The 26,428-nt window shown below is 42.1% G+C and overlaps 2 protein-coding genes and 1 pseudogene across 3 annotated transcripts in view; 2 read left to right on the top strand and 1 right to left on the bottom strand.

The window, feature by feature from the left end:
- Window positions 1-26,428, top strand: part of Mettl9 (methyltransferase like 9) — a 62,329-nt gene that overhangs the window by 34,306 nt on the left and 1,595 nt on the right. The gene's annotated exons all lie outside the window — the stretch shown is intronic.
- LOC105944901 lies at window positions 1,818-15,021 on the top strand (annotated as a pseudogene).
- On the bottom strand, window positions 13,739-25,230 carry Igsf6 (immunoglobulin superfamily member 6). Its single transcript, XM_004670208.2, has 6 exons — window positions 25,121-25,230; window positions 21,516-21,875; window positions 18,628-18,734; window positions 17,928-17,978; window positions 17,522-17,599; window positions 13,739-15,249 (listed from the first exon to the last, which is right to left on the bottom strand). The coding sequence occupies exons 1-6, from the start codon at window positions 25,185-25,187 to the stop codon at window positions 15,193-15,195; spliced, it is 720 nt and encodes a 239-aa protein (XP_004670265.2). The 5' UTR covers window positions 25,188-25,230; the 3' UTR covers window positions 13,739-15,192.

Raw genomic sequence — 26,428 nt, 5'->3', positions numbered from 1 at the left:
TCTGCCTCCCAAGTGCCGGGATTAAAGGTGTGTGCTACCACACCTGGCTTTATTTATTTATTTGAGAGAGAAAGAGGTAGAGTGTGAGTGTGAGTGAGAGACAAATAAAGATAGAGAATAGGTGTGCCAGGGCTTCCAGCCACTGCCAATGAACTCCAGATGCATGTGCCCCCTTGTGCATCTGGCTTATGTGGGTCCTGAAGAATTGATCCAAGGTCCTTAGGGTTCACAAGCAAACGCCTTAATCACTAAGCCATCTCTCCAGCCCTCTCACTCTTTTTTTGAGACAGAGTGTTGTATATGTCAGACTGGCCTCAAATTCACTATATAGCTGAGGATAAGCTTGAAGTGTTGATCCTCCTTCCTTTGCCTTTTGAGTGCTGGATTTGTAGGTGTATGCCACCATGTTCAGCTTGAAAGTGGGAAATTTTTAGACATGGGAGGCTGGGAAGAGAATAGAGAGAACACATATCCTCTGTCCCACCTTCTTTGTTTTTTTTTAATTATTTGCAAGGAGAGAGGGGAGAGAGAGTGAGAGTATGAATGGGCACATCAGGGTCTCTAGCCTATGCAAATGAACTCCAGACACAGGCACCACTTTGTGCATCTGGTTTTACGTGAATATTGGGTAATCAATCCAGGGACATCAGGCTTTACCTTAACTGCTGAGCCATCTCTCCAGCCCCACTTCTTCATTTTTTATGTTCCTGTTGTTGAGCTGTTTGCTGTGGTAATGAAGACAACTGTCTTGAACGTGAGTGCCCGTAGGTCATATGTCACAAGTATGTTACACAAAGAAAAAAGCCAGGAAATGTCCTCTGAGGTGACTCAGCCACCTGTCCTTATTGCAATGCTTGTCAAGGTTCTGTTTCCTGTGTCCTGTTGGGCAACCACATGACAGAATTTTAATGCTACTTCCTGGCAAGCAGGAGATGGGAAAGCAGGAAGAAACATCAGTCTAACCACAAGTTTTATTTCCTTGTTTTTCTGACATACAACTTGAGAGGACATCAAACTGGACAAGGTGCAGTCTCCACTTGGCTTGAGAACAAGCTCCTCGATTGTGGGTGCCTGGAGCTGCCTGCACAGTCAATGGAGTTTGGCATTGGCATTTGCAAACTTAAGACAGGAAGCCTTGTTGCTATGGGTGACCTTTAGTGACCTATAAACTTTGCAGACTGCTCTGCAGCACTCTATTGTTGCTCCCTTTCTTTGCATCATTAATTAGGTCCTGATGCTTTCCATGTGAGCTGGGAGGGCTGGTAGGTGCCAAGTGGTCTGCTATGTGAGCTCATGAACACTGGCTTGTTACAAGGACATCTCAGTGAGCTTTGTCTACTTGGCTTTGTCTTGAAGTTAACCAAGCAATTTTGTTGCTTAGATTAACTTATAAAAATAAGTGCAAATAGGAATCCTTCTGATTTCAGTTGATTTGGTTTTCTGACCTAGTGTTGGTTAGGAGTTGTTAAATCTAGTGAGAATTGTTAAGTACCAATAAAAGGAAAAGTATATAATTAAGAAAAGAATTTCTGGGGCTGGAGAGATGGCTTAGTGGTTAAGCGCTTGCCTGTGAAGCCTAAGGACCCCGGTTCGAGGCTCGGTTCCCCAGGTCCCATGTTAGCCAGATGCACAAGGGGATGCACGCGTCTGGAGTTCATTTGCAGAGGCTGGAAGCCCTGGCGCGCCCATTCTCTCTCTCTCCCTCTATCTGTCTTTCTCTCTGTGTCTGTCGCTCTCAAATAAATAAAAAAAAAAAAAAAGAAAAGAAAAGAAAAGAAAAGAATTTCTGGCCAATTTCCAAAGGGAACCAGGATGCAATGGTGTGCTGGGGCCGGAGGGGGGGGGGTGGGGGGGGTCTAGATGAGAAGGTCAGTGAACCACTACTGTGGGAGCTCTTTCTCCAGGCAGGGCCAGTAGTCACCCACATAGCAAAGGACAGAGTCACTGGCCAGCACCAAGGCTATGGCTTTGAGTTCTTAAGTGAGGAAGATGCTGACTGTACCAGTAAGATTACGAACATTATCAAAGTCTATGGAAGCCAGTAAGTGAACAAAGCATTATTAGCTCACTACAGCCTGGTGTAGGGCCGGCTCTTGCCTTGTGAAGCTGGGCCTAGAGATCAATGAGAAGCTGCTTTATGATACTTTCAGTGCCTTCAGGGTCATCTTAGAAACCCCCAAGATTATGTGGGACCCTAATACAGGCAACTCCAAAGGTTATGCCTTTATTTAAAAATTTTTTTTTAAATTTTTTTGAGAACAACAGACAGAGAGAGAAGTGGGGGAAGAGAGAGAGAGAGAAAGAGAGAGAGGTAGGAGATAATGGGCACGCCAGGGCCTCTAGCCACTGCAAACAAACTCCAGATGCATGTGCCCCATTGTGCATCTGGCTTACATGGGTCCTGGGGAATCGAGCCTCGAACCGGGGTCCTTAGGCTTAACAGGCAAGCACTTAACTGCTAAGCCATCTCTCCAACCCAGGTTATGCCTTTATTAATTTGATGCTTTGGATGCAGCGGTTTGAGGCTGTGAATGGGCGGTACCTCTGTAAGCACCCTATCACTATGGTGTATGCCTTCAAGAAGGACCCTAAGGGAAAACGCCATAGCTCAGCAGCTGAATGACTTCTGGTGGCCCGGAACCATCTTTCCCAGCCTGACTGCCCCATCACCTCTTGCAGATGCCTCCCCTCCCCCCCCAAACCTGTGGTCTCACCATTGATCTGGGTTTCCTCCACCAGGCATGCCTCTTCTTGGCTCCTTTCCTCCTCCAGTGCCACCTTCTAGAGCCCTCCCACATGGGATAGCCCCAGCCATGTCCCCACCACCTATGGCTCCTGAGGCTAGAGGACTTGGCCCTCAACAGCAGGAACCTCAGGGGCTGAGCAATCTAATCATGGGCATTTATATCCTCACCCATTCCCAGCAGCTGGGATGTCCCATCTAGGGTTGTCTCAGATGCACCTAGCCTACCATGGCTCTCTTAGCCTAGGACACTGTCATGCTGGGCAGGCTGTGGGCACAGTCACCACCCTGACTGACCACCTCCTAGAATACCTCACCCTAGACTTTCTTCAGTGGGCATGCCCTTCCAAGGGCTACCATCTGGTTCCTTCCTGGGTCACCCAGGCTGACCCCCTGTCTCCACATGGTATGCATGGACTTCCTCCATTAATACTCCCTGTGGCCCTCCATGATCCTCTCCCTGTAACTATCAGCAGGGGCTCATCCCTCCACTCAGACTCACTCCCTAGCCCCCAGTGTTCCCTCATGGCACACTTTGGGACCCTCTCCTTCAGTAAATTGTCATCTTTCTTTCCTCTCTTATATCCTTTCAATAGCTTCTGCATTTCTTGGATCAGTCAGAATTGCTATAGCTCCATACTACCCAGTTCAATGTCACTTTTTCTATAAGAAAAATTTTTAAAAATGTTAATCCTAAATGTTGCTGATACATAGAAAGAAAAAGTATACTCCTTGTTAAAAAAAAAAAAAAGCCGGGCATGAGGACTGGAGAGATATCTCAATGGTTAAGTCACTTGCTTGCAAAGCTTAAAGATCCAAGTTTGATTCCCCAATACCCATGTAAAGCCAGATGCACAAGGTGGTACATGCATCTGGAGTTTGTTTGCAGTGGCTAAAGGCCCTGGCACATTCATTCTCCCTCTTTCTGTCTCAGAAATAAATACTTATATGTATAATATAAACAAAACAAAAAATTTACATATAAACAAAATATATGCATATGTATTTATATATTTATATATATGTGTGTGTATGTATGTATGTATAATGTGTGTGTGTGTGTGTGTGTGTGTGTGTGTGTATTTTATTGGAGGTTGGGTTTCACTGTAGTCCAGGCTGACCTGGAATTTGCTATGTAGTCTCAGGGTGGCCTTGAACTCAAGGTGATCCTCCTACCTCTGCTTCCAGAGTACTGGATTAAAGGCATGTGCCACCATGCCTGGCTCAATACAATATTTTTTAAAAGGTGGGCATGGTGGCACACTCCTTTTATTCCAGCACTTGGGAGACAGAGGTAGAAGGATCACTCTGAGTTTGGGGCCGAACTGGGACTACAGAGTGAGTGCCAGGTCAGCATGGGCTATAGCCTACTTCAAAAAATGTGTGTGGGCTGGAAAGATGGCGTAGCGGTTAAGCGCTTGCCTGTGAAGCCTAAGGACCCCGGTTCGAGGCTCGGTTCCCCAGGTCCCACATTAGCCAGATGCACAAGGGGGCGCACATGTCTGGAGTTCGTTTGCAGAGGCTGGAAGCCCTGGCGCGCCCATTCTCTCTCTCTCCCTCTACCTGTCTTTCTCTCTGTGTCTGTCACTCTCAAATAAATAAATAAAAAATTTAAAAAAAAGTGTGTGTGTGTGTGTATGTATGTATAGTACACAAATGAAAATTTAATACCATGAATAATTTTTTAATTTTTATATTTTATTGATGACTAATTATAGACAATAAGCCATAATCTCCCCCTATGCTTTCCCCTTTGCACCCCCACTCTCCATCATACCCCTTCTCCTTCTCAGTCAGTCTCTTTTATTTTGATATCATCATCTTTCCTTCCTTTTTTTTTTTTTTTTTTTTTTTTTGGTTTTTCAAGGTAGGGTCTCATTCTAGCCCAGGCTGACCTGGAATTCACTATAGTGTCTCAGGGTGGCCTCGAACTCACGGCAATCCTCCTACCTCTGCCTCCCGAGTGCTGGGATTAAAGGTGTGTGCCACCATGCCCAGCTTCCTTCCTATTATGAAGGTCTTGTGTAGGTAGTGTCAGGCACTGTGAGGTCATGGATATCCAGGCCGTTTTGTGTCTGGAGGAGCACGTTGTAAGGAGTTCTACCCTTCTTTGGGCTCTTACATTCTTTCTTCTACCTCTTCTGCAATGGACCTTGAGCCTTGGAAGGTGTGATAGAGACGTTTCAGTGCTGAGCACTCTCTTCTCTGCAATATGGTGCCTTCTGAGTCATCCCAAGGTCACTGCCATCTGAAAAGAGAAGTTTTACCAAAAGTGAGAGTAGCACTAAGATAAGGGTGTGTACATTAAGAGAAGTGCTTGCTGGCCAGTTTGGTGATCATAGTATATATATTTAGCCAGACACCAGTAGATATTATACCCCTAGGACTCATGACTTACCCTTTCATACGTCTTCAGTATCAGGCATCTATTCCCTCCCATGGAGTGGGCCTCCAGTCCAATTAAAGAGTGGTTACTTTCCCCCATAATAGACATGTCACTATTGTACCTGTTGGCTTATTTGGCCTGGGTGGCCAAATTTAAGCCTTGCAGTGTCCATTGTTGTTTATCTCCACCTGGTAATTTTTTTCTCTCCCATGGAATTATATGCACTGTGGCTTTTTGCAGTTTTCTGTCAGCTCAGTTCCAACAGGATTTATCAGTGACTTGCAGCCCAAGTATGTGGAGTCTTCAGCAATAGGGTCTTACCATCTATTTCATCTGTTCCTGGTGGGAAATCAATAGCATCAGCAATGGCCTATAATGTTTTGGGGGCATCAGGGTCCTCCCTGTCCAACAACTCACTGGAAGGCATCCCATTGCTGGCACTGAAAATTTTCTAGTAACAATCTATGGCTTCTAGGTGTGTGATTGTCCAAAAATGTAGGTTTCCATTTGACTTATTCATAACCTCTTAGATTTTGACTAGCCCTCCCTCTACCTTTCCTTTACTCAATCTCTTCCCCTGACCTCACTTAGGCTTTTCCATCCCCAGTAATCTGTTCTACTTTATGCAATACCATCCTCTTAAGTCCCCCCTCCTTTCCTCTCTATTTCCTTTATATCTCTTTTTAAGCTTACTGTCTTTTGCTACTGAGTTTTCTTCCTACCGACACAGAAGTCCAATCATCTGTACCTAGGATCCATATATGAGAGAGAACATGTGATGTTTGGCTTTCTGGGCCTGGATTACCTCACTAAGTATAATCTTTTTCAGATCCATCCGTTTCCTTGCAAATTTCATAATTTCATTTTTCTTTACTGCTGAATACAACTCCATTGTAGAAATGTGCCACATCTTCATTACCCACTCATCAGTTGAGGGACATCTAGGCTGGTTCCATTTCCCAGCTATTGTGAATTGAGCGGCAATAAACATGGTTGTGCAGTTATTGCTAAGGTAGTGAGAAGTCTCATTAGGATGTATGCCTAGGATTGCTATACCTGAATCATATGGTAAATCTATTTTTATTTGTCTTAGAAACCTCCACACTGATTTCCACAATGGCTATACCAGAATTGCATTCCCACCAACAGTGTAGAAGGGTTCCTCTTTTTCTGCATCCTCACCAGCATTTATTGTCATTTGTTTTCTTGATGGTAGACAATCTGACAGGAGTGAGATGGAATCTCAAAGTAGTTTCAATTTGTATTTCTCTGATGGCTAAGGATGTAAACTTTTTTATTTTTATTTTTATATGCCATCTGGATTTTTTCTTTTCTTTCTTTTTCATCTTTTTTTTTTTTTTTTTTTTTTTTTTGGTAGGGTCTTGCTCTAGCCCAGGCTGACCTGGAATTCACTCTGGAGTCTCACGGTAGCTTTGAACTCACAATGATTTTCTTATCTCTGACTCCCAATTTCTGGGGTTAAAAGTGTGTGCTACCACGCCCAGCTCATAGCCTATTTTTTAATTGGGTTGTTTGATTTCTTAATATTTAGTTATTTTGAGTTCTTTGTATATCCTGGATATTGATCCTCTGTCAGATGTATAGCTAGTGAAGATTTTCTCCCAGTCTGTAGGTTGCTTCTTTGCTCTATTCACAATGTCCTTTGCTGTACAAAAGCTTTGTAATTTCATGAGGTCCCAGTGGTTGATAAGTGGTTTTATTTCCTGAGCCACTGGAGTTGTATTTAGAAAGTTGTTGCCTATGCCAACTTGTTGAAGGGTTTCCCATACATTTTTCTCTAGTAGTTTCAAAGTTTTGGGTCTTTGATCCATTTGGACTTCATTGTTGTGCATGAAGAGAGATAAGGACCTATTTTCATCCTTCTACATATAGTTTTCCCTGCACCATTTGCTGAAGAAGATGTCTTTTCTCCAATGAGTATTTTTGGCATTTTTGTCAAAGATCAGGTGGCTGTAGCTGTCTGGACTTATCTGCGTCCTCTACTCTGTTTCATTGATCTATGTGTCTGTTTTTGTGCCAGTACCATGCTGTTTTTGTTACTATGGCTTTGTGGCATAGGTTAAAATCAGGTATGGTGATACCACCAGCCTTATTTTTGTTGTTCAAATTGCTTTAGATACTTGAGTTTTTTGTGCTTCCAAATGAAGTTTAGAATTTTTTTTTCTATCTCCTTGAAGAATGCCATTGAAATTTTTATGAGGATTGCATTAAATATGTAGATTGCTTTTGGTAAGATTGCCATTTTCACAATATTGATTCTTCCAATCCAAGAATATAGGATATCTTTCTATTTCCTAGTGTCTTCTGTAATTTCTTGCTTGAGTGTTTTAAAGTTTTTATTGTAGAGGTCCTTAACTTCTTTGGTTAGGTTTATTCCAAGGTACTTTATTGTTTTTGATGCAATTATGAGTGAGAGTGATTCTCTGATTTTATCATCTGTGTGTTTGTTGTTGGTATATAGGAAGGCTACTGATTTCTGTGTGTTTATTTTGTATCCTGATAAATTGCTGTAATTGTTTATCAGCTCTAACAGTTTGCTGGTAGAGTCTTTAGGGTCCTTTATATATAGAATCATACCATTTTTTTTCTTTTCAAATTTTTATTAACAACTTTGATGATTATAAAAAATTTCCCATGGTAATACCTTCCCCCCTTTCCCCTTTGAAATTCCATTCTCCGTCATATCCCCTCCCCATCTCAATCAGTCTCTCTTTTATTTTGATGTCATGATATTTTCCTCCTATTATGATGCATGCATACCATTTTTTTCAATTTTTAGTAGCATTTGCCATGATTATAAAAAAGTATCCTGTGGTAATTCCCTCCCTCCCCCTCTACACTTTCCCCTTTGAAACTCCATTCTCCGTCATATCCCCTCCCCATCTCAATCAGTCTCTCTTTTATTTTGATGTCATGATGTTTTCCTCCTATTATGATGCATATCATTTTTTAAGGTATAACTTAAGCAAGATATTTCATGGTAAAATTATTGAGGCAGTTTGCAAAAGGATATACAATGAAAATTTTCTTTTAAAAATATGTTATTTATTTATTTGAGAGAGGGGGGGTAGGTAGATACAGAGGGGCATGCCAGGGCCTCCAGCTACTACAAACGAACTCCAGATGAATGCACCACCTTGGGCACCTGGCTTATGTGGGTCCTGGGGAATTGAACCGAGTTCCTTTGTCTTTGCAGGCAAATGCCTTAACCATTAAACCATCTCTGCAGCCCTACAATGAGAAATTTCTTAGCCACTTCAGTCCTTTAGTGGTTTCAGGTTACCTTAAGCTTTCTTCAAATGTTAGCCTCCATGTACCCTAGCAAGAGCCTATTAGAAATGCTTTAGTTATCTTTTCCACTTCAGTGTACCTTGGAAGTTCCCCTTAGTGCCATCTCCACACACATGTGACAGTCTCTGCATATGAGTAGTGGTGTGCTGGAGTTCCTCAGACTGGCTCTGCATGAGTTGGGAGCACTGGTGGGTAATCAAGGCACTATTTGTTAAATATGGCTGTCAATCACTTTTGACCATAGTGAGAATATTGGCATAATATAATCTGACCAAACTATAAATGTCTTTATCCTTTTCCAAACTGGTTGTTAAACATTTACTATCATGCTCTAGATGCATGGGATAGAGTGCAGATACTAGCACTATCAAAAAAGGAAGAAAGGGAGGGAGGAAAGAAAACAAGGAAGAGAGAAGAGGGTGTGATGGCACAAGCACAAAGCTTATAAATCTTAGCCCTCAAGAGGCAGAGTCAGGAAGATTGCCACAAGTTCAAGGCCAGCTTGGTCTACATAGGGAGTTCCTGGCTAAGCAAGGATACAGAGTGAGACTTTGTCTCCAAAAAATAGGAGGGAAAGTAGACTTTTTTTTTTCTTGTTTCTTGCTTTAGTGAAAATGATGCTATCTTTTCACTTTAGATCACTATTGTTTGGTTGAGATACACTTAATAAAATTTCCTGTTAGGAGCGTAAATATTGAAGAATTAAAACTTTAGGAATCTATATTAAATTTTATAACCTGATGGCGGAAAGAATGTAAGAGCCAAAAGAAGGGTAGGACTTCTTACAGTGTGCTCCCTCCAGACATAAAATGGCCTGGATATCCATGACCTCATAGTGCCTGATACTACCTACACAAGACCATCATAGGAGGAGGAAAAGACCATGACATAAAATAAAAGAGAGACTGATTGAGATGGGGAGGGGATATGATGGAGGATGGAATTTCAAAGGGGAAAGTGGGGGAGGGAGGGTATTACCATGGGATACTTTTTATAATCATGGAAAATGTTAATAAAAATTGAGAAAAAAAATTTTATCACCTGAGCTCTCACTGTGTGTGGGGGCCGATGCTGAGGGCAATATCTTCCTCTGACTCACTGTATTAGGGATTTTCTTAGCATGTTACCACCTTGGCCATTTTGGACTTGCATGTGATTATCTCACCTCATGCACCACTAGATTCTCTTTGCAAACATTCTAAATGCAAATGACAGCATTAATATTACTAGCATTATCTTAAGCAGAGCTGGGGATTGGATGCAAGGCTTTGTGGATGCAAGGTCAGTGATCTACCACTGAGCCATCTCCCCAGCCCTTTTGTTTCTTTGGATTTTGAGATAGGTTCTTGCTAATTTATTTACTCAGGCTGGACTTGAACTCATGATTCTCATATTTCAACCTCCTGAGTGGATGGGAGGACAGATGAGTACCACAGTGCCTGAAAGAATTAATATTACTGATAAAAATAGACTGTAGATGATCTTTACTTGTTTTTGGAAAGTGTTCTCTTTGTTATAATTATCAATGTTCCATTGACTTTGTAGAAAATAATTGGGAACATTATATGTACAGTCTATTCTTTGAAAATTTGGTAAAATTATTCTTTTAAACCATTTAGGCCTTTCCTTTGGCGAAGTATATACCCATTTGATAATTATGTCCCTCTCCTTCTCTTTAGTCTCATTGGTCTGATTAAATTAGACATTTAGTCTTTTTGAACAGGGGTAAGGCAGAAATTTATTTAAAAAAATAAGTGGCAAGGCCCCAGAGTATTTAGGACCAGGACCTCAGCTGACATCCTAAGAAGAAAAAGGAAAACAAAATAAGGGGGGGAAAAGTCAGAATTCAAAAAAGCTGGCAGGCTCAGCAGTGAGAGTCTGTGAGCAACTCTTCCCCTCCCTCCCCAACCCTTATATAGTGTTGCAGTTACCTTCTCGTTGTTGGCTCAAAGCACCTGACCAAAAGCAGCTGATGGGAGGAAAGAGTTTATTTTGTTTTATAGTCTCTAGAGGAAGCATCATGAGGGCAGGAAGAGATGGTACAGCAGGTGGAAAACTGCAGCAGAAGAGTGAGCTGAGCTGTGGCAAGGGGAACTGGCTATACCAACTATAAGCCTGCCCCCAGAACCACACCTCCTCAAGCAAGGCTTCACCTCCCAAACTGTCACCAGCTGGGGACCGAGCATTCAGAACACAAGAATTTATGGGGAACATCTGATTCAAACCATCCCAGAGAGTATTTGCTTTATAATCTTGGCTGGCCTGGGATTTTCTATGTAGACCAGGCCTCATTTATGTCAATTGTCTTGCCTCTGCTTCAGTCTTGTCTTTACCTCCTGAGTGCTGGGATTGCAGGCATGCACCATCACTCCTGGCTTCACCTTTAATCTTAAAGGTCATACTCATGTAAATAGAAATAAGCAAAACTTATAGGACTGTTTTGTGGAAAGAGCTTAATCTCTGAGGACTGATCCTGTTTGGATTTGAAATAGGGCTAGGCTAGACTCTCAGTAATTTTAGAGCTTCATCTGCCAAAAGGGCCTGGGGTTATGAGGTCCAGGCAATCTACTCCATTAACAATGCCCAAGTCTATCTGTATTGTCGGTATCTGATGCGTATTAGGTTGATCCCATCCTATCCTGCTCTGTCTGTCTTCTCAGCTGTGACTTTCATACTTGGTCCCAGTTCCTCAGATTGAATTATTTGTTAAGTGTTTTTTAGTCTGGGTAAAACTCTTAAGCACAGTAATCAGAATTTGAAGTTTTCATCCTGCACTTTAATTGTCCTACAGTGCAATCTTCATTGGCTTATGTGACTCAGTAGATCAGAGACACAGCTACATACCTCTTGGCCAGGGTTTTCAGACTCCTTACATAGCATGAAATGGAATTACTTATTTTGAAAACCCCACTAAATGTTTGGGGTGTGGTTTCAGTGCAGGGATGTAGACAGTAGAACACCTCTAGGTCCATTCACCTCTTTTTTAAAAATATTTATTTGAGAGAGAGAAAGAGAGAGAGAGAGAAAATATGAATGAATGAATGAACGAGAATGGGTACACCAGGGCTTCCAGCCATTGCAAATGAACTCCAGACACATGAGCCACCTTGTGCATCTGGTTTATGAGAGTCCTGGAGAATCAAACCTGGGTCTTTTGGCTTTGCAGGCAAGTGCCTAAATGCCATCTCTCCAGCCCTATTTACCTCTTATATGTTGAAACCTTCCCTGATGTTAAATGGAGTTAGGGGATGGAGCCTTAGTTACATGGAATTAGAGTCACATACTAGAGGTCCCACAGACCTTCTCTGTGCTCCCTGACCTGCGAGAATACAAGCAGTCAGCATTCTATGGTTTGAAAGAGAGTCCTTACCATAACCCAAGCATGTGACACCTTGATCCAAATTTCCAGACTCCAGAGCTCTGAAAAATAGATTCCTGTGTTTATAAGTCACCCAGCTCATGACAGTTTGTTACAGCAATCCCAGTTGATAAGAATGGTTCGATGTTCTCTCTTTGTTGTCATGGGAAATGTGCCAATGAAAAGTGTTAGGCTAGTCTTTTCCAGCAGGCATTTTTTTGGTCACTTAGGAAGAAAATTAATATCATTAGCAATTCACTGAAAAGTCTATGGAGAAAGGGTTAGGATCTGTGGCTAGAGAGGAAAGATATGTGCCTCATCTTAGATGAAATACCAAAATAATTTTTTTTTTGAGGTAGAATCTCACTTGTAGCCCAATCTAACCTGGAACTTGCAGCAGTCCTATCTCAGCCTCCCAAATGCTGGGATTAATAGTGTGTACCACCATGTCTGGCCAAAAGAATTTTAAAGTAGAAATACTATTCAGTTGTCTTCACATAAGGGTATTTAAAGACCTACTATGTAATGTGTAGTGCCAGGCAGTAGAATTTCAAAGATAAAAAAATGTGATCCTAGTTGTAAAGTGGCACAGTGCAGATGGTAGATGGAATAGGTGCCATTGGGGTACTATAATACAGATATGAAGAGCTGGTGATAACTTTGTCAGTAAAGTTCTGCTTGCAAGCATGAGGACCTGAGTTCCATTCCAGAGCCTACATAAAAATGCCAGATGTGATGACAAATACTTGTAACTCTAGCACTGGGAAGCAGACACAGATCAATTTCTGGTGAGTTCCAGGACAGTGACTCTTAAAAACAAATGGTGGCAGGAGTTCTAACCCTAACACTGGCACATAGACACACTCATGTGCATATGAACTCACATGAGGGATATGTCTTATATAATGCCACTTTAGGAGAAACATGCTTCTATGGAAAGTATGAAGATGTGGACACAGTGGGGTTGGAATAGGATAGGTTCATTGGCACCCAAGGTTATGTGCAAAGGAGGCCTTGTGTAAGTCTAGCACTCATGGAATATTATTGGGCACTGTTATGTATGACCTAGGGAGATAGAAGGCTCCTTTCTCTGGAAAGGTATAATTTAAATTTGAGCTTAAAAATTAATGGCTTGGGGCTGAAGAGATGGCTCAGCAATTAAAGGCACTTGCTTGCAAAGCCTGATAGTTTAGGTTTGATTACTCAGTTCCCACATAAAGCCAGATGTACAAAGTAGTGCATGTGTATGGAGTTTACTTGCATTAACAAGAGGCCCTAGAGTGCCTGTCCCCACTCTTTGTCTCCTTGCAAATAAACGATTAAGAAAATCAGTCTTTGGAATAGTTACTGCTTTCATTGGGAGAGGCTTATTTAGAATTTAATACTAGTATATTAGGGATTTTGTCTCCTACTTTAGTTATATAAGAAACACTGAGTGTTTTTTCAGCCCTGGAATGAAGTGCCAAAATGTAATGACTGCCAGAAATGACATGTAAATGATTAATTCATCACTTCTGCTTACCTAAGTGGAATTACTGCCTTCTCTCTCTCTCTCTTTCGCTATCTAGTTCAGAAATTCATTTATTTCATTCAAACCAGTAGTTGTGGGCTAGAGAAATGGCTAAGTGGTTAAGGTACTTGCCGGCAAAGCCTAAGGACTCATGTTTGACTCTCCAGGTCCCACATAAGCCAGAGCACAAAGTGATGCAAGTGCGCAAGTCGTACATGCACACAAGGGGGTGCACGTACCGAGAGTTTGATTTCAGTGGCCGGAGGCCCTGCTGTGTGGGAGGCAGAGGTAAGAGGATCGCCATGAGTTCGAGGCCACCCTCAGACTACATAGTGAATTACAGGTCAGCCTGAGCTAGAGTAAGACCCTACCTCGAAAAAACAAAACAAAACAAAAAAGCAAAGTAAAATACTGTTGGATATGCCATTGTTTTATTTCTATTTTTGTGTGTAAGATACAAACATATGCACATATTTGCATATACCACACAGCTCATGGGCAACCATAAGTATACACATGTACACACACAAATAAAATGAGGTTATTTGCTCCTTCCTGTCCCTTTCCATGGGGGAGGGGTCACATGGTAGCAGAAAAGTCGGGTATCACTGATTTGAGCCATCAGTGTAAGACTCTTCCAAAGAAATCTTAAAATACTTTAAAATTGTATCTATGTTTAAAAAGAATAAGCCTTGGGCTAGGGAGGTGGCTCAGTGTGGGTAAAAGTACTTGTTGCACCAGGGTGAGGCCCTGAGTTCAGATCCCCAGAACTCATGTAAAGCCAGCTGCAGTAGCATGTAATTTCAGTGCTCCTGCTGTGAGATGGTAGGCAGAAATAGGAGCATCCCCAGAAACTCCCAGACCAGCTAAGCCTGGCTTATGCAGCAGTGAGCAACAACGAGGCCCTATTGTAAACAAGATGGAAGGGAAGGACTTACACCCAGGCTTGCTCTGATTTCTACATGTGTGCTGTGACAGCAGGCACCTGTGCACACATGCACCCACCACATCATTTAATATCACTTTAAAAGAGACCGTAATGAAAAATACATTGTGATTCATTTTTAATGATAAATGCATACTAATGAGCACTTTATTGCTTACACCTTAGTAGTTTTCAAAGAACAGTTCATAGCACATTTTCTTAGTGAAATGGTAAAGAAAACCATAAATAGCTTTGCTGTGCCAGGCCAGGCCCCATGTGGCATTTCCCTTTCAAGTTGGTTAATAAGTGCCTGGTCTTCTCTATCGCTTGTGCTGTATTTTTTTGTTGGCACAACGCTGACATCTAGAGTCAGCTGTGGTGTATTTGTTCTGAGGTTTTCTTTAATCTGCTTTGGATTTCTTGTACTTGTGGTCTTACTCTAGTTTCTATTCTAGTCGAACTTTTGTTGGCATAATTTAAATTATTTTGCATTCTTTGGCAGGAAAATGTATACTATACCATTGTTACATTATATTAGAAAAACTATTTGTTCCAAGATACTTTAAAAGATGAGTTTCTCTAACTCAAATTCTGGCACTTTACTTTCTGTTTACTCCTCCCATTTGAGTCTAGTTGTCCTGTAATTTCCACAGCTCACAGACATTTCTGTCTTTCAGGAGTGAGGTATGCTGATTGACTGTAAATCTTCTTGAAGCTAACGGCCGTCACACACCTGGCCTATGATGTTACAGGTGTGCACTACCACTCTCAGTTTATACAGCGCTAGAGATCAAACCCAGAACTTTGTGCACGTTAGGCAAGCATTTCACCAGCTGAGCTATATCTCCAGCCTCATTTGGTTGGTTTGTTAAAGACTTGATTGGTGTGTGGGTGTGTCCATTTACTGCCATAACTTCCAGAGTCAGTTTTCAGTGACTTAATTGAAAAGTAGACGTGTCTAGGGTCTTTTCTGGTCGGAGAGTGCACTTCTGTTTTCATAAGGATCCTCTTTCTCCTGCAGTAGTAAACAGTGAGCTATGTTACCAGTGAGTCCATCCTCTAAGCCATTTTTATCCTGTGAACCTTCAGGCATCGTTTTGGTTTTTGTAATTTTTTCTTTGTTTTTAATTTTCTTTCATTTGTGTGAGAATTTTTGTTTTCATTTGGTCTATTGATTCTCAGACTTGCTTTGTAATAGCAGATGACCTGGAGTTCCTAATCCTTCTGCCTCTACTTCCCAATGTTGAGATTACAGCCATGTGCTACCATGCTGAGCTTATTAGTTTTTTTTTTTTAAAGTGAATGTATATGTAGTGTGCATGTGTATTCATATGTGTGTGTGGATGCATGTGTGTGAGCATGGGTGCGGAGACCATAGGTTTATGTCAGATATCTTCCTGGAGGCAGGGTCTCTCATTTTAACTAAAGCTAACCAACTCAGCTAGCCTAGTTATCCACTTTGTCCCCTGGATCTCCTGTCTAAGTGCTGGGACTATAGGTGGACTGCTCTACCTCCCCAGAATTTACATGGGTGTTTGGAATCTGATCTTTGGTCCACATACTTTTCTAGGCGGGGGAGGTGGTTTCTAGGTAAGTTCTCATTTTAGCCCAGACTGACCTGGAATTCACTATGTAGTCTTAGGGTGGCCTCAGATTTACAGAGATTCTCCTACTTCTGCCTCCTAAGTGCTGGGATTAAAGGCATGCGCCACCATATCTGGCTAGCCCTCATACTTTTAAGGCAAGAGCTTTTTCCACTGAGCCATCTCCCCAGCCCCTGTTGTGTTTTTTGACATAGGGTTTAGCTGTGTAGTCCAGTCTGTCTCTGAACTCACAATCCTTTTGCCTCAGCCTCTCAAGTGCCAGGTTTAAATGTACACATCACCATGCCTGGCCTTTTAGTCATCTTAAATGCTAGGTTACCATTTTTCTTTGCTTTAGAGTAAATGTGAGATCTAAAACATGGTTGTTTTTTTTTTTTTTTAATCTAGATGCCATTGTCAGAGTTCTTGCTGGGAACTTTACAGTTCTTAGTGCGAGCCCTTCCTTCAGACTATTTCTGCCTGTTTTTTTTTTTTTTTTTTTTTTTTTAAGATGCTAAGCATCAAGAAGAAAGTAGGAACAGGCATTTATAATTATTTAGAGTGTTATCTCAGGCTGGAGAGATGACTCAGCAGTTAAAGGTGCTTGCTTGCAGAGCTTGATGGCCCAGGTTCAATTCCCCAGTGCCCACATAGGGCCAGATGAACAGAGTGGTACATGCATCTGGAGTTTGTTTGCAGTGGTAGGAAGCCCTGGTGCACCCATTCTCTCACTCTCTCTGTTTACAAATAAATGTTTGAAGAATCATGTGGACTGCTGGCTCAGGTAATTTGACTACTGTCTTTGTGTATCTGTACACAGAAGGATGAAATAACTATTTGGATGATACTCTTTTTGGAGTAAAAAAATTTTTGTGTGTGTGGTGCTAGGGATGGAACCCAGGGCCTTACACATGCGAAGCAAGTGCCCAGTAAAAATTCTTTTTAAAAATTAACTAAAGGCTGGAGAGATGGCTTAGAGTTTAAGGCACTTGCCTACGAAGCCTAAGGACCCAGGTTTAAAACTCTCCAGAGCCCACATAAAGCCAGATGCACATGGTGGTACATGTGTCTGGAGTTCGTTTGCAGTGGCTAGAGGACCTGGTGTGCTCATTCTCACTCTCTGTCTTTCTCTCTCTCTTTGTCTCTAATAATTAAAAAAAAAAAAATGTCCCTCTCTCTAGAAAATAGAAACCTGCAATCAGGGTCACTGTCCTGTTGTTCTTGCCCTTGGGGCTGTGGTAGGATAAAAATATCTTTACTAGTGTATCAGTTCTTCTTTCTATTTATTTGCTTATTTATTTATTTTTGGATTTTTTAAGGTAGGGTGTCACTCTAGCCCAGGCTGACCTGGAATTCACTATGTAGTCTCAGGGTGGACTGCAACTCACAGCAATCCTCCTACCTCTGCCTCCCTTGTATTAGTTCATTTGCAGTGGCTAGAGGTCTTGGTATGCCCATTCTCTCTCTCTCTCTGCCTCTTTCTCTCTCTCTCTTAACTATATAAATACACAATATTAAAAAAAAAATAACCAGTGTCCTTTGTTATGTATTTATCAAGACAGACTCTATAAAATGCATTTTATGCAAAAATCTTTCAGACTTTTCAAGGAAACCATGATTATTGATCACTCAGTTGGCAGCTTGGTATGTTCAGTGACATGTATTTTATATCTGCACTGTATCTTTTTGCTGTTTTATACTTACAGGTTGTTGGCTTGTTTCCATATATCTCTTACGGTATAATTCTTGAGCAATTTCCTGAAACACACGCCGGGCACTCTTCTGTCAATACAAATGAGAAGAGATTTGTGTTTCAGAAGCATAGGTGATGGTTGCAGTATATCATCACAGCTCCTCTGTCTTTCCTGCTACCAGTCTTAGAAGTGACCACCCTAACACACACAGTTAGCTCTTGTTCTTGATTACATTAAGCAGAATTTATGGTTGACAGCTGTCACACCACCTGTGGCTACCCTTGAGGGTCAGTGATGAGCAACAGGAATGCTGAGGTTGGAAGTGACTGTGATATTCTCTGTGTTTCTTAAACCATTTCATATATGAAATACTTCCAATCACCCACAACTTATAAAATATTTTGCAAGTGGTGTACCTTTTGTAAGTCTTCATTGTTTCTTTTGTGTCTTAGGATGTTGAATTTTGACTGCCAAGAAGAGAAAAGTCTGTAAATTTTCATGCACTCACAATAGTCAAAGATTGTTCATGCTGTAATAAGACTAAACCAACTTTATCTCTAAATGATATACAGTAAGAATGTTTATACCATTTCCTCATGTGCTTTTATTTCACTAATAAATGAATTTAGCAACTCAAACTGATGCTTATGATAGGCTGTATATTCTAGTAAATATGCACAAGACCCTCTTATTAACATATGCACAGATAAAAGATACTCCTTTCTAGAAACTTGGTATCTTTTGCCCATTTTAGGCAGGTTTGTCATCTTCATTAGCCTCTTTTTGCTCTTAAAGGTTGTTCTTAGGGTTCTCATAGATAACATTGACCCCACTGTCACCTTCCCCCAACCCCTGCAGAAGAAAACCAGCATGGACCATGGTCTCTTAATCCTATATCGCTGGGCTTTCAAGAGGAAACAGTGGATTGTGTAGCTTGCTTAGTGGTGGTTTCAGTGACGAAGATTTATGCCTTCTGCAGCCTTCCTCTGCAGGTGCTTATCTCTGAGATCTGGAATGAGGTGTTTTCTAGGTGAGCTGTCTTTGAGGCTTACAAGGTTGAGGGCAGTGGAAATGATCTCGTCCATGGTGATGGTAAAGCGAGAGCAGGTGACTTACTTTGGAAAGGACTATGAAGATCACGCATACCCCAGTGATGTAGATGGAGAGCAGTGCTAAGAGCACTATCAGGAGACTATGCACTTCCTTGCTAAGAAGCTTATTTTCTGTGATGGAAACAGAGAAACAGTCACTGTTATATCATTGAAACTACAGTTTAGAGGTGGGACATGAATTTGCTGTTTGCCCCAATTCCTTTTTTTTTTAGGTTAAATCTCCAGGCTGGCCTGGAACTCATGATCTTCCTATCTCAGACTCCAGAGTTCTGGGACTAAAGGTGTGTGCCACCACACCTGGCTCTGCCTTCTAATTCTTTTGTTTTCAATTTTAATTAATTTATTTGAGAGAGAAAGAGGCAGATAGATAGAAAGTGGGCACGCCAGGGCCTTCAACCACTGCAAATGAACTCCAGATGCATGGGCCACCTTGTGTATCTGGTTTATGTGGGTACTGGGGAATTGAACCTGGGTCCTTATGCTTCACAGGCAAGTGCCTTAACTACTAAGTCATCTCTCTAGCCCTATCAGTTCTTTAACTGTATTATAACAAAAATGTTTCTTGATAAAATAAAAAAATCTCCAAAAATGCTAAGAATCATGGTTTTTTGTTTGTGGTATTAGGGATGGAACCTAGGTCCTTTCATATGCTTAGGCATGTGTTAGGTATCCCTAGCCCAGGAATTACTTTTTATATTAAAGCATAACTTAAACATTCCAAGCCATTGTCCTCAAGGGCATCAAAATCATCTTTTGTTAGAAACGATGTACCCAAGCTGGCCTAGTGAATAAAGTACTAGCTGTGCAAGTGTGAGCACCTGAATTCAGATTCCCAGAGCCCATGTGAAATGGGAGGTGGAGACAGGAGAATTGCCCAGAAGCTTGTGGGCCAGCTAGCCTGGCAGATACAGGGGTGAGCAAGACATGCTACCTCAAGGTGAAAGGTGAGGACCGACAGCCAAGGTTGTCCTCTGACATCCACAGGTGCATGCTTGCTCTCATACATATGAACATTCACACACACACACACACACACACACACACACAGAAGAAATGATGTACAAGTATTAGAAAGTCTGTTTATGCAGTATTTGCTAGTGATGTCCTTTATAGTCTTGGAACTTTTACAGCTGACAAGTGACGTCTGTTAACCTCTTGAGAAGGTCATCCATTGAGTATCACAGTGCTCATTCCTTGCTTAAAAGGCATTCATGGGGCTGGAGAGATGGCTTAGCAGTTAAAGCACTTTTTTGCAAAGCCAAAGGACTCAGATTTGATTTCCTAGTGCCCGCATAAAGCCAGATGCACAAGGTAGCACATATTTCTGAAATCCATTTGCAGTGGCTAAAGGCCTTGGATACCCATTCTCTTTCTGTGTGCCTCTTTCTGCCTCATGTTATTGTGACATATGTGCTTTTTAATGAAGTTCTACAAGTAGAAATCTTGAATCCATTTTCTCATTCTGAATCCTTCCTCCTGGCAGGAAGTGTCCCATGCACTAGGTAGGGATTAAGTAACATGCCATGTCTTTACATACTGATTATTTGAAGTGCAAAATATAACTGGATATAAAATTACGTGTTAGCATGTGAATTCCAACCAAATATCCCATAGATACTATTCCATGAACTCAGTTTATACAAGTATACTTTCATTTGTGAAACTAACAGGTAATGCACAACTTTAAGAAATGTTTCAGTATTAAATTCATAGTTTTATACAAAATCCAGGATGTTAACATCTCCATCTCAGCAAAACTTTAAATTGTGCTCATAAAGAAGAATCTACTTGTGACTTTCATTTTTCTTTTAAATTTAAATTTATTTTTATTTATTTATTAGAGACAGAAAGAGAGCAAGAGAGAGAAAGAATGGGTACTCCAGGGCCTCTAGCCACTGCAAATGAACTCCACGTGTATCTGGCTCATGTAGGACTTAGAGAATCAAACCTGGGTCTTTAGTCTTTGCAGGCAAGCGCCTTGACTGCTAAGCTATCTCTTCAGCCCGACTTTGTCTTTCTACAAGACATCTTTTTCCTTTTAACTAACTTTAAAAAGTTATGTGTGTGTGTGAGCATGTGCTTGTCATGGTACACTGTAGTAATCTGAAGGATGAATTTGGGTGGAGTGTCTGTCCTCCCACTTGCTTGAGACAGGATCTTCCTTATTGCGTTTTTTTTTTTTTTTTGGGGGGGGGGGTTCTTTGCTTCTTTGGGTATGCCAGTCTAGCTGGCCTGCAATCTTCAGAATTCTGGCTCTCCCCCCCATTGCCCTAGGCATGTTGGGATTATAGATACATATACCACTTTGTGTCTAGCTTTATGTGGGTACTGGAGAATTGAACTCAGGACAGCAGGTTTATAAGCAAGCACCTTTAACTACTGAGCTGTCTCCCAATGAGGCATGAGTTAACATCGAAAATAACTCAAATTGCTATTTTTGGCATTCTTAAAAGTGCTATATTTACGTTAGTTCATTTCTAATTATCTGTCAGGTGAGAACAAGCTAAGGTTAAATAACATTTGGATTTTTCTTAATACTTTTATTTCATTTATTTATTAGAAAAAGAGTGAGAAGGTTGGAGAGATGTCTTACCAGTTAAGGCACTTGCCAGCAAAGCCTAAGAACTCATGTTCAAATCTCCAGGTCCCGAGTAAGCCAGATGCATAGTGACACAAATGCGCAATGTCACACATGTGCACAAGGGGGTACATGTGTTTGGAATTTGTTCACAAATTCCTGGTGCACCCACTTTCTCTTTCTCTCTCTGTCTCTTCTCTCTCTCTGTCACTCTCTTCCACTGGGCTGTGGTATTACTCTACCACGTTTATATTATAGTTTCTGGATGTGAGCAAAACATCATGATGTAATAAAATAAGTCTTAGTGGACTGACCTCTTACCACCAGCATGGTCCCCTTTCCAGTCTGCTTAGCTCTTGGTGCCACTGCACTAGGAAATGCGATTCCGCAGATGTAAATTGCACTGTCATTTGGAGCCACCCTGTTGACGGTGAGAGAGACTTGATTCTTGCCCAGGGTCTCTGTCACTGTAAACTTGTCTGTCTCACTGCTGCATCTGTCCAAGCACAGAGTCTCTGTTTGGTGCGCACCATAGCGGAACCACAGGCTTGTTGGTTTCTCTGAAGGACAATCAGTTGTGAAGAAGATACACTCTATGATGACAGCCTGGTGAGTGTAGTCCACCTCTAGGTAACCTGGCTGCATGACAGAGACAGTACAGGTACTCACAACACCTGTGGGAGGAAGCACATGCGTGTGCTGTGGTGTTACTGGCTTGGGAAACCCAACCACTCCATTTTCTTCTTTCCCTTTCTCCTGCCGTGAACAAAACTCTAAGTCCCACCAGTAGGCCTCACTTGTGTGGACTCCCAAAGCCTCCTGACTGACCTGCCATCAATAAATACCATCAATAAATGCATAAATGTGGCAATGTAATACCACAGCCTGAGGAAGAGAGTGAGAGAGAGAGAGATAAGAGGCAGAGAGAGAAAGAATAGGTGCACCAGGGCCTTGCATGCCTTCAAGCAATCTGAGGACAGCTGCCAGAGGTTCTGAGGGGCAGTGTGAGGGGTAGCATGTCTGGAGCCAGAAGTTTGGGGTGTGCTGCATACTCTTGCTTTCCTTTGACCTGGGGCTGCTCCTGTCACCTCACAGAGCCTGCTTGCTCCTCTGCCCCTCACCACGGAACCTTGTGTTCAGTGTGGGAAGTGCTGCCACACAGCAGAGCACTGATCAGGAGTTGGTTTCTGCCTGCTGGGGGCAGGGGTTTCTAGGAAGGCACGACAATCCACAATGTTCCCTTGTGAGCCTGGTGTCCATTCGGGAAATACGATACTCCATGGAAGCCTAGCTGCAGCCTACTGCTGCATTCCCTACTGCTGTAGAGCCGGCAAGGGAGCCACCTGGGCCCCGACTCTCTAGTCCCTGGTGCATTCATCTTACTTGATAACAATATTGTGACAAGGAGAATGCGGGCTTGAGTCCAAACCCAGTTCTGCAGAGTGTGGCTCTGTGAGCTCCGTGTAGGTTCCTTATTATATCAGAAAAGTTGGTACCCACTGTGTGTGTTTGTATAGACTCAAGCATGCTGCCTGTGTGATACTTACTTACACCATGACCATTTCTTCTGCTGCCCCTTCCACTGTCCCCACAGTGTCACATGCTCATTTGAAAGATAATTTTGTACCTGTTCCCAGAACCTGGAACCCCTGTCTTCCTGGGGTGGTGCTGCTTGGAGCTTGGCTCCCCACCTTAGCATTGTGACCCCAGACACATGAGGCGGTAGCACCACTCAGATGCTTCTGAATGGGGGGAGGCCTTGCTAAGCAGTCTGTCAGGCAAGGGGCATATGGAAGATAGGGTTGCTTGAGGCAGATGGGGATTTATGCAAGGTTTTAGTCTTATTTCTGCCTAGTTTTATAGACCACATAGTCTTAGAAAAAGTAATAGACCAAGTGGCCTTGTTTATCTGAGTGTGCTCTTTGCTCTTGTGAAGGAAATTGGAAATTAACCCGAGTCCTCTGATGATGGCTTTCAGAAGGGATTCTTTCTCATTTTAAGTTTTCTTACAGGTCCCAACCAGAACAGAATAGGAATTAGTCTGAATGTGGACATTTGTGAAGGGAGTCTCTTCATATATTGTACTTTTAGAGCTGGGATCTTTGTAGTGATTTGATAAGAATAAACAGATGAGAGGGAGAGAGACCACCTGGCTTCTTGGGCCTCTTGTCCACCAGGAATCTCAGCTGAGGGACCTGGATTCAGCCCAAGCCTCTGTCTCCTGCACAGGTTGTCTTAAACTTAGAAGTCTAGAGGCACCTTTGGCAAAATAATCATCTTTGTATAAATGGAATTAGTCCTGTTAAATCCTAAGCAAATAAAACTGTTTCAGTTTCAACTGATCTTTCAGATGAGGCTTTTTTTTTTGCTTGTTTGTTTTGGTTTTCCGAAGTAGGGTCTCACTCTAGCCCAGTCTGACCTGAGAGAGAGAGGGAGAGGGGGAAAGAAAGAAAGACAGAGGAAGGAAGGGAAGGAGGGAAGGAGGGAGGGAAGGGGGTGGGGGGAGGGAGGGAGAGAGGATGCGCACACCAGGGCCTCCAGCTGCTGTAAATGAACTCCAGACACATGCACCACTTTATGTATCACACTTTACACGGGTACTGGGAAATCAAACTCCAGTTATTAGACATTACAGGCAAATGCCTTAACCACTGAACCATCCCTCCAGCCTGGAAAGCTGACTTTTAACACATTCCTGTAGGATCTGATGGCACAGGGTAAGAAGTCTTTGCAACTTGGGAGTTTGCTGTGTACTTAGTCTTCCTGCATGCACATGGGAAGCCATGAGCAAAGGGTGGGAAGAAACTGCTCTCCACCCCCTACTTAAGCAAGAGAGCAAAAAAGAGAAGTTGGATAAAGTCACCCCACAGCTTTCTCCTGCAGACATTTTCTTTTTATGAATTCTGATTCTTGATTTGTTTTAAATTAGTTTCCATTAAAAATGTTGAAAGTTTATCTTGGAATAAATAATATTTTGCTGGGTTTTGTTTGGTTTTGTTTTTCAAGGTAGGGTCTTGCTCTAGCTCAGGCTGACCTGGAATTCACTCTGTAGTCTCAGGGTGCCCTCAAACTCATGGTGATCCTCCTACCTCTGCCTCCCAAGTGCTGGGATTAAAGGCGTGCACCACCACGCCTGGCTTGCTGTTTTTTTTTTTTTTTAAACAAGTTAGCAAATAGGTAGGGAACTAATTTTGGATAGATAAAAACAGACATTATAGAAAATTTCAACATATCTAGAAGTAACCACCTAGAACAGTGGACCTCCCACAGCACCCAGCTTCACCACAGTCTTGTTTCACCTCCCTCCCGACCTTACCCACCCTCTCCCATGTTGTTGTCGGGCAAGTCCCATGTGAACAGTTCAGAATATATCTCTAACAGAAAACACCAACTAAAATAGTGCAGAAAAGTAATGTGCACTCATCACCAAAAGTAGAACATTGCAAGTTCTCACCATAATCCTTTGTCTTAAAATAACCACTGTTAACATTTGAGAATATGATTATCATTATTCTCCACTCTTTCTCCAGTGCTGGAATGACCCACACATGGGAGCCCCAGAATGTTCTTAATTCTTTGTTCAGAGATATTCTCTAAAGCAGCTCAGAGCAAAGGGTGTTATCAAGGCTTATATGAAACTTTTCCTCAGCAGCTGCTTTGAGATTGGGTCTAATGTAGCCCAGGCTGGCCTCACATTTGCTAAATAGTCATTAATGGCCTTGAATTTGTAATCCTCCTGCCTTTATCTCCCATGTGCCTCAGCTATTCTCTATCACCTTTTTCTCTAGGGAAAAAAAAATATCTTAAACAATTTTTATAATGTTGCATATTTAAAAATTACTTGGTAAGAGCTTAAAATAGATAATACATTAGGCAAGAAACAGCAGTTAACTTATATAAGTGAAGAAAAAACTCTTACCAACAGAAAATAGAATCAGGCTGATTTCCACACCAAGACCAACATTGCCTCTGTTCATGGTCTCCATTTCTGCGTGTGCTGGAGTGCATTTGCAAAGAGCGTGGCTTGTGTTTTTCTCCTTTCTTTTTTAGAAAGGAAGAACCAAAGAGCGGAACTCTAACTGAGGAAACAGAATCAGGAACTTTGTGAAATTGTGTAAAAATGGTTTGTAACCCAATTTCACCATTTCAAATTGAGATTTCCGCCTGGAACATGCTTCCAAATGTGCTTTTTTTTTTCATGGATTTTATATCCTTACAGGTGTTTATATGATGTTTTGCTTTGAGCATAATACATACTTCCAGGAAAGATTAGGGTGTGGCAGATATCCTATATCCTAGTATGGTGCCCTTAGCCAATTGTGCTGAATTAAAAGACCCCCTCTTTTTTTTGAGGGAGGGTCTCACTCTAGCCCAGGTTTACCTGAAATTCACTATGTAGTCTCAGGGTGGTCTTGAACTCACAATGATCCTCCTACCTCTGCCTCCCGAGTGCTGGGATTAAAGGCGTGTGCTACCGCACCTGGCGCAAAGACCCCTTTTTAAGAATGTGGGGTTCACTGTGCCCGCTGACCAGGTGCCTGTCTTGAAGCCCAAGGAGCTGACTTGGGCCGACTTCAGCAAAAGGAGACTTGTTAACAGGTTGCAGGGTGTCTCCAGAGTTCTTGAAGGCCTGGAGAAGTTCTGGAGCCAGGAAGAACACCTGAGTCACACTGTGACATTGGTCTGAAACAGGTGTTGCAGATTAGCACCACTCAGCCACTGCTTGCCCCAGAGAACACGCTTCCTGCCCCACCCATAGGGTCACTGGCTCCTCATTCTGGATCTTCATGGGTGTCCCTGAGCCTAGATGATGAGCCAATGATCTGCTGCAACGAAGGGCAAAAGAGCAGCTTCCGGATTCATTCCCCAGACAGTGAGAGGACCCTGCCGGCCATCAGATACAGAGAATCTCCGCCATAACCTTTGCACTCTTGGCAACTGCTTGTGGTGTATTTTCTTATTGTCATGAAGCTCGAGTATCAATTTAGGGATACATTTAAGAATGAATATAAAGTCGGCATGGTGGTGCACACCTTTAATCCCAGCACTGGGGAGGCAGAGGTAGGAGGATTACCATGAGTTCAAGGCCACCCTGAGAATACAAAGTTAATTCCAGGTCAGCCAGAGCTAGAGTGAGACCCTATCTCGAAAAACTGAAAAAAAAAAAAAAAAAAGAATGAATATATATAAATATATACATATATATTTTGGTTTTTCAAGGTAGGGT

This window comes from Jaculus jaculus, chromosome 12, assembly GCF_020740685.1.
Source record: "Jaculus jaculus isolate mJacJac1 chromosome 12, mJacJac1.mat.Y.cur, whole genome shotgun sequence".
Lineage (NCBI taxonomy): Eukaryota > Metazoa > Chordata > Mammalia > Rodentia > Dipodidae > Jaculus > Jaculus jaculus.
This window is presented reverse-complemented; position numbering and strand designations above follow the sequence as displayed.

What these genes read in the sequence shown, in the direction of transcription:
- Igsf6 (XM_004670208.2), bottom strand. Translation starts at nt 25,187, where the DNA reads ATGGAGACCATGAACAGAGGCAATGTTGGTCTTGGTGTGGAAATCAGC. An exon ending in GACCATGCTGGTGGTAAGAG is followed by an intron (nt 18,735 to 21,515) that starts GTCAGTCCACTA and finishes TTTCCATCACAG; the next exon opens with AAAATAAGCTTCTTAGCAAG. An exon ending in TCTTCATAGTCCTTTCCAAA is followed by an intron (nt 17,979 to 18,627) that starts GTAAGTCACCTG and finishes TCTTCTTGGCAG; the next exon opens with TCAAAATTCAACATCCTAAG.